This window comes from Staurois parvus, unplaced genomic scaffold (assembly GCF_062004578.1).
Source record: "Staurois parvus isolate SC_StPar_1 unplaced genomic scaffold, SC_StPar_1.0 ptg000437l, whole genome shotgun sequence".
Classification (NCBI taxonomy): domain Eukaryota; kingdom Metazoa; phylum Chordata; class Amphibia; order Anura; family Ranidae; genus Staurois; species Staurois parvus.
In genome coordinates this window covers 4,789,566-4,807,430 of record NW_028318233.1, presented here as the reverse complement: position 1 = coordinate 4,807,430, position 17,865 = coordinate 4,789,566, and the positions used below count along the sequence as shown (strand labels likewise).

At 40.2% G+C, this 17,865-nt stretch overlaps 1 protein-coding gene across 2 annotated transcripts in view; it reads left to right on the top strand.

The window, feature by feature from the left end:
• The window catches only part of TBC1D12 (TBC1 domain family member 12), a 168,690-nt gene that overhangs the window by 115,758 nt on the left and 35,067 nt on the right, over window positions 1–17,865 (top strand). For both annotated transcript variants that reach the window (XM_089687782.1, XM_089687783.1), the window contains one exon: window positions 1,735–1,817. In XM_089687782.1, the coding sequence (XP_089543908.1) occupies window positions 1,735–1,817 (83 nt within the window). The remainder of the gene's footprint in view (window positions 1–1,734; window positions 1,818–17,865) is intronic.

Below are 17,865 nucleotides of genomic sequence, written 5' to 3'. Positions count from 1 at the left end.
TATGGTTTAAAATTTTGCTTTAGAAATTGTTTTTTGTTTTGTTTTTTTATAACATCATTGCAAGGAGCAGGGTCCTCCTATCTCTCTTGTATTGAACTATATTGTTGCTGTATTGTCTCCCGTTATATTGTAAAGCGCTGAGCAAACTGTTGGCGCTATATAGATCCTGTATAATAATAATAATAATTGCTAACTTCTTTTATCTATGTAACATTAGCTGGTAAAATATCATGTTTCTAACATAGCATGGAAATTGGCTTGTTTTTAGCTCACCCTAGATCTGGGATGTCAAGCTCAACGTCTTCGTGGGCCACATCAATAATATGGTTGCCCTCAAAGGGCCTATTGTATCTGTAAGACTATATACAGTAAATGTATCTAGTCTTTGTCATAGTAAATAATTGCCTCTTCATTTAATTATTGCTGGTTTTAGTAATAAATTAAGACTTAAATTGGTATTAAAGGTTCTGCTTTAAAAAAAAAAAAAAAAAAGAACTTACCTGCTCTTTGCAGTGGTTATGCAAAGAGCAGCCTCAATTAGGGATCCTGGCTCCTCCCCCCATGACCAATGCCACCATAGGCAAGCAGTGTGCCCCCAAAGGACATAGGACCTCGGCCTGGCCCTGCCCCCCTCCTCATTGGCTCACTAGCTGTGATTGACAGCAGAGGGAGCCAGTGGCTCCCTCTGCTGTCTTAGCCAATGAGGAGATGGAGTCCCGGGACAGCCAAGGCTCCCCTGCACACCGCTGGATGAAGATTGGGCTCAGGTAAGTATTAGGGGGGCTGGGGAGGAGCAACACACAGAATGTGTATCTTCATGCATAGAATGCCTGAAAGGTAAAAAACCTTCAGCCTTTACAACCACTTTAAGCTGTGAGGTGCAGAGTGACAATGAGCCCACTCGCACTCCTGTAGCAGATGATGCAACTCAGAAAAGGGGGGTCGCACACCACTAGTATCCTCCAGAAGAAGCTTTATTGGAGACTGCTCAGACAGAACATGGTTTTGCCATGGTGTACTGTCTGAGTAGTCTTCAGTAAAGCTTCTTGTGGATGATATCAGTGGAGTGCGACCCTCCTTTTCAACTGGCAATATAACTGTATTATTCTCATAATTATAAATAGATGGCAAGAGCACCATTTTTTTTTTCTCTATGAATGGAGGAGAGAGATACATTGTCTGTCTGTCTGTCTGTCTGTCTGTCTGTCTCTCTCTCTCTCATAGAGGGGGAAAAAAAGATAACCATTAAAAAATAAAATAAAAAATATCTAGATCAAGGTTTGATCTAGTTCAGTACCAGGGTTAGTGTTTGGGTCGAGGTCAAAGGTCAGGATTTTTACATTTTTTTTAAAATTGGTATCAGTGTCAGTAAGTGTCTGTGTTTTTAGGTAAAAAAAAACAGAACAAAATGCGCACTATTGTTTCTGGGCTGTACTGTGGGTACAACAACAAATAAAATACACATATATGGTATCACTGCGATCATCAAGCGCTGGAAAATTTATTTTGGGTTGTTCTTTGGTGGTAGGTTATGTATATTATGTATTTGTATATCTTTGCGAAGTAGCGTATTTACTTTAAAGCCTTACTTTTTCCAGATGCCCTATTATATGTAGTTGACTCGACTCATTCAAATGAGTGTCACTGGGATCCATTAAGACTAGCTATTAATAAAGTTCTTTGGCCTGATCTAAGCAGTCCTCATTCATAAAACACACTTCTTTATCTTTTTAGAAATCTTCCTGCCAAGTCCGTCCATGAAACCTTACGCCATCGACAAGAATATGATGAAATGGTAGCAGAGGCAAAAAAACGAGGTAAGTAAAAATAAAGAAAAAAAACAAACACACACATACACTATATTGGGACACCCCTCCAAATTGTTGGATTCAGGTGTTCCAATCACCTCCATGGCCACAGGCGTATAAAACCAAGCACCTATGCATGCAGACTGCTTCTACAAACATTTTGAAAGAATGGGTCGCTTTCAGGAGCTCAATGAATTCAAACATGGTACCGTGATAGGTTGCCACCTGTGCCATAAGTCCATCTGTGAAATTTCCTTGTTACTAAATATTCCACGGTCAACTGTTAGTGGTATTATAACAAAGTAGAAGCAACTGGGAACAACAACAACTCAGCCACCAAGTGGTAGACCATGTAAAATGACAGCGGGGTCAGCACATGCTGAAGAACGCAGTGCACAGAAGTCGCCAACTGTATGCAGAGTCAATAGCTAAAGACCTCCAAACTTCGTGTGGCCTTCAGATTATCACAACAACAGTGCATAGAGAGTTTAATAGAATGGGCTTCCATGGCCGAGCAGCTGCATCCAAAATTTAAATCACCAAGTGCAATGCAAAGCTTCAGATGCAGTTGTGTAAAGCACACCACCACCGGACTCTAGAGCAGTGGAGATGTGTTCTCTGGAGTGATGAATCCCGCTTCCCTGTCTGGCAATCCAATGAATGTGTCTGGATTTGTCAGTTGCCAGGAGAACAGTACTTGCCTGACTGCATTGTGCTAAGTGTAAAGTTTGGTGGAAGGGAGATTATGGAGTGGGGTTGTTTCTCAGGGATTGGGCTTGGCCCCTTAGTTCCAGTGAAGGGAACTCCTTAAGGGGTCAGCATACCAAGACATTTTGGACAATTTCAAACTCCCAACTTTGTGGGAACAGTTTGCAGATGGCCCCTTCCTGTTCCAATGTGACTGTGCACCAGGGCACAAAACAAGGTCCATAAAGACATGGATGAGCGAGTTTGGGGTGAAAGAATTGACTGACCTGAATAGAGTCCTGACCTCAACCCGATAGAACACCTTTGGGATGAATTGTTGCGGAGACTATGAGCCGGGCTTTCCCAAACAGTCCCGTAGACACACTCCTAAACCCTGTGGACAGCCTTCCCAGAAGAGTTGAAGCTTTTATTGCTGCAAAGGGTGGGCCAAGTCAAAATTGAACCCTATGGACCAAGACTGGGGTTGGGATGCCATTGAAGTGATACTAAACCCAGACCCTACATTAACTATATCTGGTCTCCCACAGTACACACAACATGGAAATGCTATTTTTCTAGTAAGTATAAACTGCTAAATATCATCAGCAGTTAGAGCAGTCTTGTGACTGCACTGGTTAAAGCTTGTAGGAGGAGTTTTCTTTCTGCTCTAGGAGGATGTGAAAACCTTGACCTTCCATCTGGACAGTGCTGATTGGCCCTGTGCTGATCACATGCACTCTCCCAAGAAAAAAAACCCTAGCAATATACACAAAACTGAGCATGTGCATGTGACTACATATTTAGTCTGTATCAGGTGGTCATTTCAACAAGAGGAGGAGTAGAGAAGAAAGGATCAAACAGCCTTTTTACACAATGCAGAGGATTAACCCCTTAGGTTCCACAGTGAGTATAACTCGCATGTTTTACTGCATATACAGGGTGATTTTACTGTTCTGGGTTTAGTAACACTAAAGTTTATGTGTGTATAAAGGCAAGCGTCACAATATTTTTGGCAATATAGTGTGTGTGTGTATGTGTGTAATATATGGGTTAGACAAAACATGGAATCACTATATGATTTGTAGGTGTGAAATTGACAACCTGTTTCACGTTGAAAGCGTAAGTGATGTAACTTTTTTCATCTGCTGTGACCCCTAGCTAACAGATGGGAAGCCTCACTTTCATCCTTCACTGCGTGTGCTGTTAGTAATACGGAGTCATATCAGAGCTTACTGAGCTTCAAAGAGGGCAGATTGTTGGTGTCCATTTAGCTGGTGCCTCTGTGACTTAAGTTGCTAATTTACTTGCAGTGTCGCGAGGTACAGTATCAAAAGTTATGATGGCATATACAGTTTCTGGTGAAAAACGTCTGATGTGCGTAAGCACAGCCGACATGGTCAACTGAGCAAAAGAGACAAAAAGACATTGCGCAGGATTGTGATCCCAGAATAAGAGGGCAACTGCTGCAAAAGTGACTGCAGAGCGCAGTCTCAGTCTTCCAAAGCCCATGTCTGCAAAAACTGTGTGGAGGGAACTCCATAAGGAAAGCATTAACAGGCAAGCTGTAATTACCAAACCACTAGTGACCGATATTAATGCTCAAGAGGAAAGAATAGTGCAACACCCATAAATCATGGAGTGTTGTTCAATGAAAGACTGTATGGTCCAATAAATCAAGTCTCACACTCTTCCCAGACAACGTCCTAAGTTTACAACCAGGACTGTCTTGTTCCAACGGTACAGCACAGTGGCAGCACAGTCATGATTTGGGCAGCCATATCTTGGTATTCTGCATGCCCCATCATCGCCTTGAAAGGTAGAGTCACTGCCAACAACTTTACACAAATCGTGCCTAACCATGTGCAACCCGTGATGGAGGTATGGTTTCTGGCACCATTTACCAAGACAATAAGGGCTCATGTACACTGCAGCGAATAAACTCACGTTTAGGAGCTGTTCAGCGGTTTTTTCAGCAGCCCCTGTACTCACACTAATGTTTTCCTATGTGTCCATGTACACATCATCATTTACAGGCAGTTGAGTTTACAGTCGTTTTTTTTATTTTAAAGCAGAAAACGTGCCTTAAGCAGTAGATTTTATCAGCGTTTCAACAGCGTTTATAGGTGTTTGCAAATTTCTTTTAACTTTTCCATTTCCAGATGCTGTCCAGAGCCTTTTTTCATTATGAAAAATTCATGCAAAGCGTTTTCCCAGTACTCAAATGGACCTAGCACACCATACTTTGAGGTTTTGCATGAAAAAAAAAATGTTAGACACTGCTGCAATAATTTCTGCACAGAAATGAGCTGGAACACATCCAAACGCCACAAAAAAAAAGACAACTAATCTCAACAAATACTGCTCTCTCTGCTTCTGCTCTCTCTTTCTCTCAAAATGTCTGAAATAGTTAATTTGTTACTGTTTTTCAGTGCATTCTGAGCATTTTGGAAGGTCTCCTGAGGTTATCTTTAAAAAACGCTTCTAAACATAAATGCAGTATGCAAACACGGCTAAACAGACTTTTTTTTAACCTACGTTTTCCAGCAGTCAGTTTCCATTGTTCAGAAGTATCCTGTGTACATGGGGCCTAATGTTCTGATTCACACAGCTGGTGAAAATGCTGTTTGACCAACTTACAGTTTCACACCTTCCCTGGGTGTTGCAGTTGGATTGTCCTCTCAGTGCGGTGATTTCAATATACTGTGGTCTCTACACATCCTGATTTCCCTGTTGTAAAAATGGTTGACCATATTTACTTAGCTTCTGAACAGTTATTTAATACTTGAGAGCAGATGGCCCGTATAGCGGTTTTAGCCCTTGTGGTACAGTGATGTGTTGTGGGACAAGGGCTGGCTAGCTGTGTGCATTATTTGCAGGAATCTTAACCACTTGCCCTCCAGAGGATTTGCCCCCCTTCCTGACCAGGCCATTTTTTGTGATACGGCGCTGCGTTACATTAACTGACAATTGTGCGGTCATGCAATGCTGCACCCAAATGAAATTTACGTCCTTTTTTTTCCCCTCCGAATAGAGCTTTTTTTTTTGGTTGTATTTGATCGCCTGTGTGTGTGTGTGTGGTGTGTTTTTTTTTTTTTTTTTTTTTTTTGTGCTGAAAAAAAAACAATTTTGAGAAAAAACCAGTATTTTGACTTTTTGCTTTTAAACCTGTCCAGTAAACAAAATGTTAATCAAATTTCATCATAAATTTAGGCCAGATTGTATTCTGCTACATGTTTTTACTAAAAAATAATCCCAATACATATAAATTAATTGGTTGACGTGAACGTTTACAAATTACAGTATAGATATTGGACTTTTTATTTTCTTTTTACTAGTTATGGCGGCGATCAGCGACTTATAGAGAAACTGCGGTGGGCTTTCTGAGACTGGGGGGAACTGACTTGGTGTCACTGACATCCCCAGTGACACTGATACAGTGATCAGTGCTAATTAAAAGCACTGATAATGTACTAATGGCACTGGGCAGAAAGGGGTTAACATCTGGAGCGATCAAAGGGTTAACTGTGTGCTGTTTTACATTATGTGCTGTGTGTGCGCGTCACTGTAAGCACACTGCTTTGTATGGCTCTTACATGTGGCTTGCGCGCACCCTCTACCCGGAACAGAAAAATCATTACACACACATTTTTGCACACCCGTGCCGCCCTGTAGCAGTATTTCTGCTATAGGGTGGACGGCAGGTGGTTAATGTACAATAGAGGTAAGGAAGTGAAGGTGGTTGTATACCCTTAAGCCTAGTACACATGATCAGAAAATCGTACGCAAAATAAGAAGTGATTTGTACAATAATCTGATCGTTGGCAAAACAGCTTTCGTCCGAAATTATTTGAAGGGACAAGCAAGAAAATTTTTCTCGTGTGTTCCTAGATTGCACGATTTTGTTTCCGCAGTACAGTTTAGTCTGAAAATAAAATACAAATACATTACATCACTTACAAATTTTCTTTCTGTCATAAAATAATTTTCGTAACTTTAGTAACCTCTTCACTTCTGATATGAGACTAGCATGCAAAAAAACGTACGATCATTCATCCAATATTCTTATTGTGTGTAGAGGGCTTTACCTATACTCACTGAAGTGACTAGCCTTAGGTGATAAACAAAGATAACAAATTCTATTGCATAAGTTGTATCTGTAGAGGAAGGAGGGCTACAGATAGTGTTACTAAACCAACAACCGTAAAATCAGTCTGTATATGCAGTAAAGCATGCTTGCTATACTTACTGTGGAACCTAAGGGGTTAGTCCTCCACATTGTGTAAAAAAAACAGTCCCCGATCCATCTGCTGATAGAACAGAGCCTTGTGGGCAAGCTGCACATGCTTTGTTTGGTGTGCATTGATAGTTTTTTTTTTTTGTTTTTTTTTTCCTTTGGGAGAGTGCATGTGATCAGCACAGGACCAATCAGCACTGTCCAGACAGAGGGTCAGGGGTTATGCAGTCTCATAGAACAATCAGGGGAGAATGAAAACTCCTACAAGCTTTAACCAGTGCTCTGCTGAACACTGATAGAAGTCACATGACTGCTATAACTGCTAAGAAAAGTTATTTAGCAGTTTATATTTACTAAAATAATTGCACTTCTATGTTGTGTGTACTGTGAGAGACCAGATATAGTGAATGCAGGGGCCTGGGTTTAGTAACACTTTAATTACACAGATCCAAGGCTATTTCTCATCAGTAGATGGCAGTGGACAGGAATCCGACATCACGACACACCTGAATGGAGGGAAGGGGCACACCCCCATCTAACAGGCTTACAGGGAAACATGCACTGTTGAGGCTGTTGGTCACCTGCTGTGTGCTAGAGGGGGTGGGGCTGCCACCCAGAAGGATGTGGAGCCAGCCTGGAGTATTAATGAATCGTGCAGATAGCATAGGGAAAAAAGATCATAAAGAAATAACACTTGGTGCTTTGGATTGAGGCCAGTACACACTATAGAAGTATATACTTTGTTAAATTTTCATGGTAGAGATCTACAGCTACTTTATGGTACAGGCTACATACAGTGGGAGGATAGAGATGAAGGGCTAATATTCAGATGTGCAGAATAAGGGAGGTAAGTCTTTAATATACATGTCACTGAAGATAGAATGGAGATCCCATGTACAGGGGAGATGATAGGGTAAAACAATTTCTCACAAACCCCCACCCCTTACATCTGTTACTGTGTGCGCTCTGGAATTAATGAGTGATTGTTCATTCATTAGTCCATACTGTTTCCATTGTATGAGGAAGTGACGGGCTCTCCAAATGAATCAGTACACTGTTTACATTTGTGATTGCAGTGATACGTCATCGCAGCAATCACATCGCACAGAGCCGCTAGGATCAGCTCTGTACACTCTACTTACAGTAATGCAGTAGAAGAGTGCTAAAAATGGAAAGGTTTTATTCAGTAACTTTATTAGAATGTTGATGAGGAGGGGAAAGAGGAATTGGAGAATATAAAATATAAGCAGAATAAACCTCTGTTTTAGGATTTGCAAGGTCATGGATACTAAGACATATTTTTTTTTTTGTATTTTTAGAAGCAGTGGATTTAATTTAAAACGTATATTGTAAAGCGCTGAGCAAACTGTTGGCACTATATAAATCCTGTATAATAATAAATAAAATAAATCTGAAGTATTCTGCACTTCTCACAGGACCTATTGGAGATGGACTACCATACCACTAGTTCAGTAGGCTTTCCATGGCTAAAGGCCTTCCTCTAATTGGAGATGCATTATGACAAAACAAATTCATTAGCCTTTCTGGGGCCAAAGGCCTTTCTCTTTGCTATTTCACATAGCAGCAAACTGGATAATTGTACTGCTTTCACTATGGAGTTGTTTCAACTCATGGTCTGCTTTACTGCTTGTGGATAAATGTATTTCTCTGCTGCTAGTTTCTTTCTTGTAATAGAGCAGATTCAGCAATAGCTAAATCTAGAGAATGGGTTTTAGTGGGAAAAACGGGGTTAATTATGGACTAGAGTGAGAATTGATTTTATGCAACAAAAAATAGTTTTCTTAATCTTTCAGTTTAGGATTATTGTTTAACCGGTTCCTGCCCGGCCTATGGCCAAATGGCAGCTGGCAAAAACACTCAGCTTTCCGGGTGGACGCCATATGGCGTCCTTTCGCACATGTGCAGTTTGCGCGCCTGGAGAGCTGCGCAGCGGGGCGATCTGTCACCGGCCGTGTACCTCGGACATGGCCGATGACAGATGTGAGTACCGGCCCCGTTGCCGGAACCATGTGACCTGCTGTGACCAATCACAGAAGGTCACATGACAATTGTATACAATGGATGGCTTCATTCAATGGTCACAGCGATCACATGCACAAGCTGGGCCAATCACAACCCAGCTGTGTCATGTGATTAGCCGTGGCCAAATCACAGCTAAGCACAAAAACAAAAACCCTGAATGAATCGATGTCATTCAGGTAAATGCTTGCTTATAGCAAAGTAATTCTTTGCTATAAGCAAATTATGTAAAAAAAAAAAAAAGTACTGATCACTTCCCCAAAGTAGTACAGTGTTACTATGGTAACATTGTACTACTTTGGTCATAGTGAAATATGAAAAAAAAATCTTAAAAAAAAGTAATAAACATTAAAAATAATAAAAAAAATTATATTTTTTTTCATACTGTCACCTGTCAGTGTCCCTGATTACCGCCATGCCAGTTATATGATGACGCTGTACTGCACTGGTGACAGTATGTAAAAAAAAAATAGTAAAAATAGATTTTTTTTATTTTTTCATTTTCCGAAAAATTATGACAAAAATACAACTTCAAAAAACTCGCCATGCCTCTTATGAAGTACCTCGGCCTGTCTACTTTGCAAAAAGGGGTCATTTGGGGGATATCTGTACTGTTCTGACATTCTTGGACCTCAAGAAATTAGATTGGCCGTCCGTACTTCAGGATTGATCAATATTCAGATATATCCCATAGTTTGTGAACTCTATAACTTTCCTACAAACTAAAAAATACATCCTAATTTGGGTTATTTTCACCAAAGACATGTAGCAGAATACATCTTGGCCTAAATTTATGAAGAACAATTATTTATTTGCAAACTTTTATAACAGAAACAAAGAAAAACGTGTGTTTTTTTTCAAAATTTTCAGTCTTTTTTTTGTCAATATAGCAAAAAATAAAAACCCCGGCGGTGATTAAATACCACCAAAAGAAAGCTCTAGTTGTGTGAAGAAAATTATAAATTTAATTTGGGTACAGTGTTGTATGACCGCGCAATTGTCATTCGAAGTGAGAGCGCTGAAACCTGAAAAATGGCCTGGGCAGGAAGGGGGTAAAATTGCCCGGTATTGAAGCGGTGAAAGGCTTTTTATACTCTCCGACTGAAATGTTAAATGTACAGTATGTGCCTTTTGGTAGTGTGATACAACCATCATGGTGTTTGCATGCATTGTTGTGAGTCTTTAGGAATACATATTAATTTGATGGAGTAGTTTGTGTATGTACCCATTCACATTGCTTTTGGATTCAAATGGATTTCAGTAGAGTCCGTTCTTTAATGCAGATAATGCAGAATAGTTAGTGGATCTGTTGAGTATGATTGAAATTTTGGTAATAAACCCCACTGTGGTTTTCACTTACCAAATGCTCAAGTGCTCAAGCTGACAGGTGCCCATGCCATACCCATGCCATTCCTTCAGTGTACTGTGCCTTGGCCCTGGACTCCTGTGCGTGAGTGACGTCATCGAGGCTCGGATGGTCAGGTGCCTGGAGCTTACGAAGACCGGGTGAAAATGGAAGCGCCTACAGTGATGACAGTGTGCCGCTGGAGGGCTTAGTTTTAGGGTAAGTCCTTCATAATGTGCTTAGCACATTATGACATTACCTTGTAGGAGATTTTTTTTTTCCTTTTCACCTGCGGTTTACTACCGCTTTAAGACTTCTGAACCTTTGCTTTGGTGGTGGGGCTTTGGCGCGTTGAATTTGTGAGCTTCATGCTTTATCCATCAGGTAACCTTTTTTGCTGATCTTTCCCAATGGAAATGTTCTGAAGACTGGCCCTTTTTTGTTTACCAGAAGCAGCCCTATATTCATCAACATTCCCTGCACACAGTGTTTCCTATATTGTCTCAATTCAGGATGCAGGCTAGAGGAAATGTTTCATATACTTTATGTAAGATAATGTGTCCTACACTATCTTGAGGTGTCTGAAGTTCAGTCGGTCAGATTTACTATTCATCTCTTTTGCCATTATCAAGAAAGGTTACAGAGCATCTAAGAGTTCTTATAGCCAGATGGTAAAGATATGTTAATGGTAGCTTAAGCGATCAATATTATGAATTTTCCAGTGGGGATCTCTGCCCAATCCAGTAGAGCTCTGACAACCACCTGAGCAGAAAGAGATGGCTCTAGTCCATATCCAATCTGTACATCAGCTACATGGCCAAACCTTTCAGGCTTTTTCTGCCATTACCAACTGAACCTTTTTACAGCTGGGGAGCCTTTTTTTTTTTAATTTTTTTTGTGCAGAAAAGTCCTTCAAACCAGTTGTCCCCTCTAATTGAAAGTTCTCTTTTATTCTCTCAGGTGGTGTTCTGAAAGACTATTTCAGAAAATCCAGAGACTTAACACTGCACATCACCCTGAAATCACCATCTTGAACGTGAAACGTGGTGGCAGCATTATGTTGTTGGGATGCTTTTCTTCAGCAGGGACAGGGAAGCTGGTCAGAATTGATGGGAAGATGGATGGAGCCAAATACAAGGCAATCTTAGAAGAAAACTTGTGATAGTCTGCAAAAGACTTGAGACTGGGGTGGAGGTTCACTTTCCAGCAGGACAAGGACCCTAAACATACAGCCAGAGCTACAATGGAATGGTTTTGATCAAAGCATTTTCATGTGTTACAATGGCCCAGTCAAAGTACAGACCTAAATCCAATTGAGAATCTGTGGCAAGACTTGAAAATTGCTGTTCACAGACGCTCTCTATCCAATATGACAGAACATGACCTATTTTGCAAAGAAGAATGGGCAAAATTTTCACTCTCTAGATGTGCACAGCTGGTAGAGACATACCCAAAAAGACTTGTAGCTATAATTGCTGGTTGGTTCTACAAAGTATTGACTCAGGGGGGCTGAATACAAATGCACGCCACACTTTTCAGATATTTACTAGTAAAAAATTTTGAAAACCATTTATCATTTTCCTTCTACTTCACAATTATGTGCCACTTTGTGCTGGTCTATCACATAAAATCCCAATAAAATACAATTACGTTTTTGGTTGTAACATGACAAAATGTGGAAAATTTCAAGGGGTATGAATACTTTTTCAAGGCACTGTAAATGTGTCATACATCTTTGGGGAGATCAGAACACTGCATTTTCTTAACCCTACTTTGACTGGCTCTGGCTTTCTCCTTCTATCCCTCTGTTACTGTGGGCAGTCCTTCAGCATTGAATGTGGCAGAGGAAGGAGTGTAATTGTGGCTTGGAGCACCTTAGAGAGTTGAATGGGGGGGGGACCAATTGCACTGCTGGAGGGGATCCTGCTGTAGCAAGTAATAAGAAAAGTATAGCTAAATATTCCTGCACCCCTAGACAAAAAATCTGGGCACCCCACTGCAAGAGTATTTTTTCTTTTTTTTTCTTGTGCCCTGATTTTGGCTTTACGTTTGGCAGTATTTTATGTGGATGCTGGATGCGATTGAGTGCCCTTCACCTTTTTCTATATGAACAGCTGGCCTGCACTGGTAATTTTCTTTTCTATATAAATGTATGCTAGGGTTAGTGTGCAAACTTTGAATTATGCTCTTTAAACCGCATAATGATGACATAAAATGAGAGATTAGAAGGCAGAAATATAGGTGGAATTAAAACCCACAAAGGGTAAACATTTATTGGTTAGATGCGGTTTACAGCACACAGATGAATCGTCAATTGAAAGTAATAAAAATCCCTTAAACCCCATGTGGCTTTTCATAGAGAATCACTGCTGGGAGCTATTTCCTACTTTATGTAGTTCATCATCTTCGCCCAGCAGTAGTACATCTGCCAGAGAGAGTTTGAAGGAAAGTAATGATGGGGAACAGTGAAAAGGGGGAATAAATATTCATTGACCTTTCAATTTTCTGTGTCACTCTGAGGTTCAATTACTTAACTGAGATATTAATTCTGATTAAATGACTTGTTTTATACTACAGGGAGTGTGGGACTGTCTTTCTTCACTGAGCTGTCAAAGGCCTGCCTAGTGTTATGACAGTGTAATTTATTTGGAGATTGTCTTTTGCCTGTATATACATTTTTACTCATTAGGAAATGGAATCTGATGTCATTTTACATTAGTTTATTTGTGATCAAAGGGGTGAAAGCTCAGCAGCATGGAGATACTGGGAAAAATGTTTATTTTTGGAGATTTATCCTTTGTCAAATATACAAATGTATTTCAACATAATTATCTTTGCTACTATATAAAAGCAGTGTTTGGATTACTTGGAGCGATCGGTTGGCACGATATTGTTGGCACTGTACAGTTTACATAGCTGTGTAGCTGTCTGTAAGAACACACCATTCGAGTGTATACACTATTTAAGTCTTTATTTCTTCATATTGCTAATGACAGAACTTTTATGGAACCACTACCAATCCCAATCACCATTGTGAAGGAAGAAGAAAGGTGTGGCTTTGGCTTTGTGTCTCTCTGCCTGTGTGTGTATGGTACTATGAACAGCTGCACCAAACATTAGTGAGATGAGACTTCTGTGGGACTCCATGGGTCCCAGCAGGGACAGGGGGCACCAACATAATGGTATTCTGACAGAGCAACTGAGCCAGAGTTTGAGATGGAAGATCAGAAATTAAAAATAAATAAAACAAACAGGAAGTGCATGTAAGTTCTGTATGCAGAATTTTTGCACATTTTATGTCTTCAGGTTATATGGATTACATGCTATATATTGTTCTTGTACTTTTATGTCATGTTTTTGTTCCCCAAAGATTAAGCACAGAAGAGCGGAACTTAACCCCTTTGCGCCGACGTTACACAAATATGTGGCCTCACAGAACTGGGCTTTTTTCTGTGGGGCCGCATAATTGTGTACCTGTCTTTGTGCTGGGAGCACGCCACACAGCGCACTCCCAGCACAAAGACCGGGGGGTCACTGAGAGCCCTGGGTCCCGTTCTAACAATCGGAACCTGGGACTCCCGATTCCGGGTCACATGATCGCTGTGATAGCCTCTGATTGACTATCACTGATCACTGTACAGCCTGGCCCCCTTGTTTGTTTGTTTTTTCTCTCAATGAATGGAGGAGAGAGATACATTGTATCTCTCTAACTCCTGGCATAGAAGGGAAAAAATGCTTGTTGAAAAAAAAAGATAAATAATAAAAAATAAAATAATGAAAAAAATACCTAGATCAAGGTTTGATCTAGTTCAGTGCCAGGGTAAATGTTTGGGTCAGGGTTTTTAACACATTTTTTTTTTTAAATTGGTGTTAGTGTAAGTGTGTTTTAGGTAAAAAAAAAAAACCAAAACCAAAATGCACAGTATTGTTTCTGGGCTGTACTACGGGTACAAACAACAAATATCACACATATATGGTATCACTGCGATCGTCAAGAGCTGGAAAATTTATTTTGGGTTGTTCTTTGGTGGTAGATTATGGTAGTAACAAGAGACGCACAGCTAAATTAAAAAAAATATATATTTTTTTACTATTTTGGGCCAGTTTTCCTTTGAGAAAAAAAAATCAGAAGATATCCATTACCATTTGCCACCAAATGAAAGCCCAATTTGTCCTGAAAAAAACAAGGTATAATTAAATTCATCTTGATGTACAAAGTAATTGTAATGAGATGTACGGTTTTACTAACACATGTCAACGTTGCAAAATTGTGCTTAGGCATTAAAATGTGTTTTACCCTTAGGCATGAAGGGGTTAATCTATAAACGTGTATCCAAAGCAAAAAAATAAAAAAATTTGTCTAGTTTTGTATAGATTCGGGAAGAGTCTACTGTTTAATGTAAACTCAAAATTTTGCATTTCTTATAACTTTACGCCTTAGAAATTGGCATCTGGACAAATGAGATTCATTTTTTCACTGGTGACACAAGTGGAAATAAAAACCTGTCTAAAAGGAGCAGAGCAATAAAACCCTGACAGGGTAAACCCTCATCACTCATCAATGTCCAACTGTAAAAATTGTTTGACCTCCTGTAATTTCAGGAGCCGTTGCTGTGCAATTCTGCAGCGATTTTATATAGCTGTGGTTTCTGTTCTGGGTAGTTTGTGACATTAGAAATAGATGTTTCTCGTACTGAAATTGCATTGCATTTGAACACCTATGCTTTTTCATGCGATTTGATTTGCAGTTTCGAAAGTGCATGCTCTCTCTTTCATCCCCAAACCCTCCCCCCAAGTGAACAAAAACGCAAGCAAAATTAGAATAAAGTTGCATAGGACTCTTTCTCCAAATCACACTGCAATTCCACCTCATCTATCTGAGCACCCGCAATAAGAACACATTCTATTTTGCTTGTCATGAGAATTCGCATTCTTAAATCTCATCAGAAAATGCACATATGTGAACCAGGGCTTAAAGTGTTACTTAACCCACAACAGTAAAATCAGCCTGTATATGCAGTAAAGCATGCTTGTTATACTCACTGTGGAACTTAAGAGTTTAATCTTCTGAATTGTGTAAAAAGGCCATTTGATTCTTTCTGCTCTGCCCCCTTCTCTTGTTCAAATGTCCACACTTTGCACATGCTCAGTTTAATGTGTATTGCTAGAGAGGTTTATTTTTTTTTCTTGGGAGAGTGCATGTGATCAGCACAGGGCCAATAAGCACTGTACAGACAGAGTTCAGGGGTTTTGCATCCTCTTAGAGCAGAAAGAAAACTCCTCCTACAAGATTTAACCAGTGCTCAGCTGAAGTCACAAGACTGCTCTAACTGCTAAGAAAAGGTATTTAGCAGTTTATATTTACTAAAATAATTGCACTTCCATGTTCTGTGTACTGTGGAAGACCAGATATAGTGAATTCGGAGTCTTGGGTTTAGTAACTGTAAGGTTAAAAAAAATTCTGCCTTTTAGAACCACTTTAACTTGTAAGGCCACGCTCTGTATATGGGATGTTGTTTTGGGTAACTCAATACTTAATTATTTGTTGAGAGGGGTCAGACGAAAGTAAGTTTATGAATAATAGCAATTCACCATTAACCACTTGCCTACCGGCACTTTTACCCCCTCACTGCCCAGGCCAATTTTCAGCTTTCAGCGCTGTTGCACTTTGAATGACAAGTGCGCTTTCACGCAACATTGTACCCAAACAAAATTTTTATAATTATTTGATACAGAGCTTTCGTTTGGTTGTATTTAATCAGCACTAGGTGTTTTTATTTTTTGCTAAACAAACTAAAAAAGACTGAGAATTAAAAAAAAAAAAAAAAAAAAAAAAAAAAGTGGCACTGATTGGAACTGTTAAGCGACACTGATGGGCTGCACTGACTGGTACTGATAGCACTGAAAGGCAGCTCTGATGGGCACTGGAATGTGGCATTGATGGGCACTAGTATGTGGCATTGATGGGCACTGACAGGTGGCACTGTTGGGGCTACACTGATCATCCGTGCCCTGATGATCAGGGTAAATGTCCCCTCTGAGAAATGCCGATTACCATCTCTCCTCACACGCTGTCAGCTTGAGAAGAGGACTGCCAATAACCGGCATTTCCCATTTACATGTGATCAGCTGTGATTGGACACGTCATCGTCACGTCACGACACGTCATCAGCTCTTTACTCTGATCGGTGATCCGCTGTGTCCCAGGAACACAGCACACCACCGATCGCCGCGCAGTTAGAGTTGGAGGATGTCATATGATGTCCTCCCAGAACGGGAGAACCGCCGCCCTCTTGTCATTTCCTTATATGGCTGGCGGGAGGTGGTTAACCACTTCCCGACCGGCCGTTGCATATAAACGGCCGGACGGTGGCAGTGCAGGGTCGGGTGGCCGTTTATAAACGGCCTCCCTGCACCCTGCTTGTGCGCGCTCCCTCGGAGCGCACAGCACCGCGATCCGGTGCCCGCTGTGTCCTCCGGACACAGTGAAACACTGATCGTCGGATGGGTCCTCTGTACGAGGTCCCGATCATGTGATCACTGTTTGGCCAATTAGTGATCACATGCAAAGTAGTAAGCAAGATGTCACTTGTGACATCATTGGTTACTACGTGTGAAATCTGTGAATGATCAGAGGTCACATGGTACAAGGCTATTCACAACAGCCTTGTACCAAGCTCGAAAGAGCAGGGCCCTTGACCCCCTCATGTTTTGCATTGTATTGGTATTGTTCTGTCACATGTTCTGTCTCCCTTTGTAATGTACAGCGCTGAGCGAACTATTGGCGCTTGATAAATACTGTATAATAATAATAATAATACCATGTGACAAGCTGTGACCAATCACAGCTCACTCAGTACTTCTCAATGACTGCAAGAATGCAGACAGAGAGAAAGAGAAATGATTGCTTTTACATCCTATATGGGTGTAAAAGCAATCAGTGTAAAAAAAAAAAAAGTCTTCATCATCCCCCACAAGTAATACAGTGTCACCATGGTGACACTGTACTGCTACGGTGACAGTATGTAAAAAAAATAAATAAAAATAATATAAAAAAATAAAATAAAAATGTTTAAAAATTATAATTTTTGGGTATAAACTAATTTGGATTTTTTTTTTTTTTTTACTAAAAAAATAACAGAATAAATTTTGGCCAAGATTTATGATGAAATATTATTTATTTGCAAACTTTTATTAAAAAAAACACTTTTTCAAAATTTTGGGACGTTTTCATTTACATAGCAAAAAAAATTTAAATCCCAGCGGAGAATAAATACCACCAAAATAAAGCTTTATCTGTCTCAAAAAAATGGTAAAAAATTCATATGGGTACAGTATTGCATGACCGCGCAATTGTCATTCAAAGTGTGATAGCGCTGAAAGCTGAAAATTGCCCTGGTCAGGAAGGGGGTAAAAGTGTCCTGTCTGGAAGTGGTTAAAGGATGAAAAATGTCTCTATGTCCTGTTTGGGGAAAAAAAATCTGAATGTCTTGGAGGAATAATAAAACAAAAATATTCAACGCTAATGTACAAATTTATGCCAATAATATGCCAATATTATGGGTCAGGGAACTGATTGGACTGTCCTCATGGATTATGAAAGGAATATCTTCCCCACCCCCTTTTTGAGGGGAAGGGATTTCCAACAGCAGCCCAAAGTCAGGTTGTTTTGTGAACCTTATAAGCAATGCAAGTACAGTAAGTCCACGACTTACGAACGAGTTCCCTTCCGGGAGAGCGTTCGTAAATCG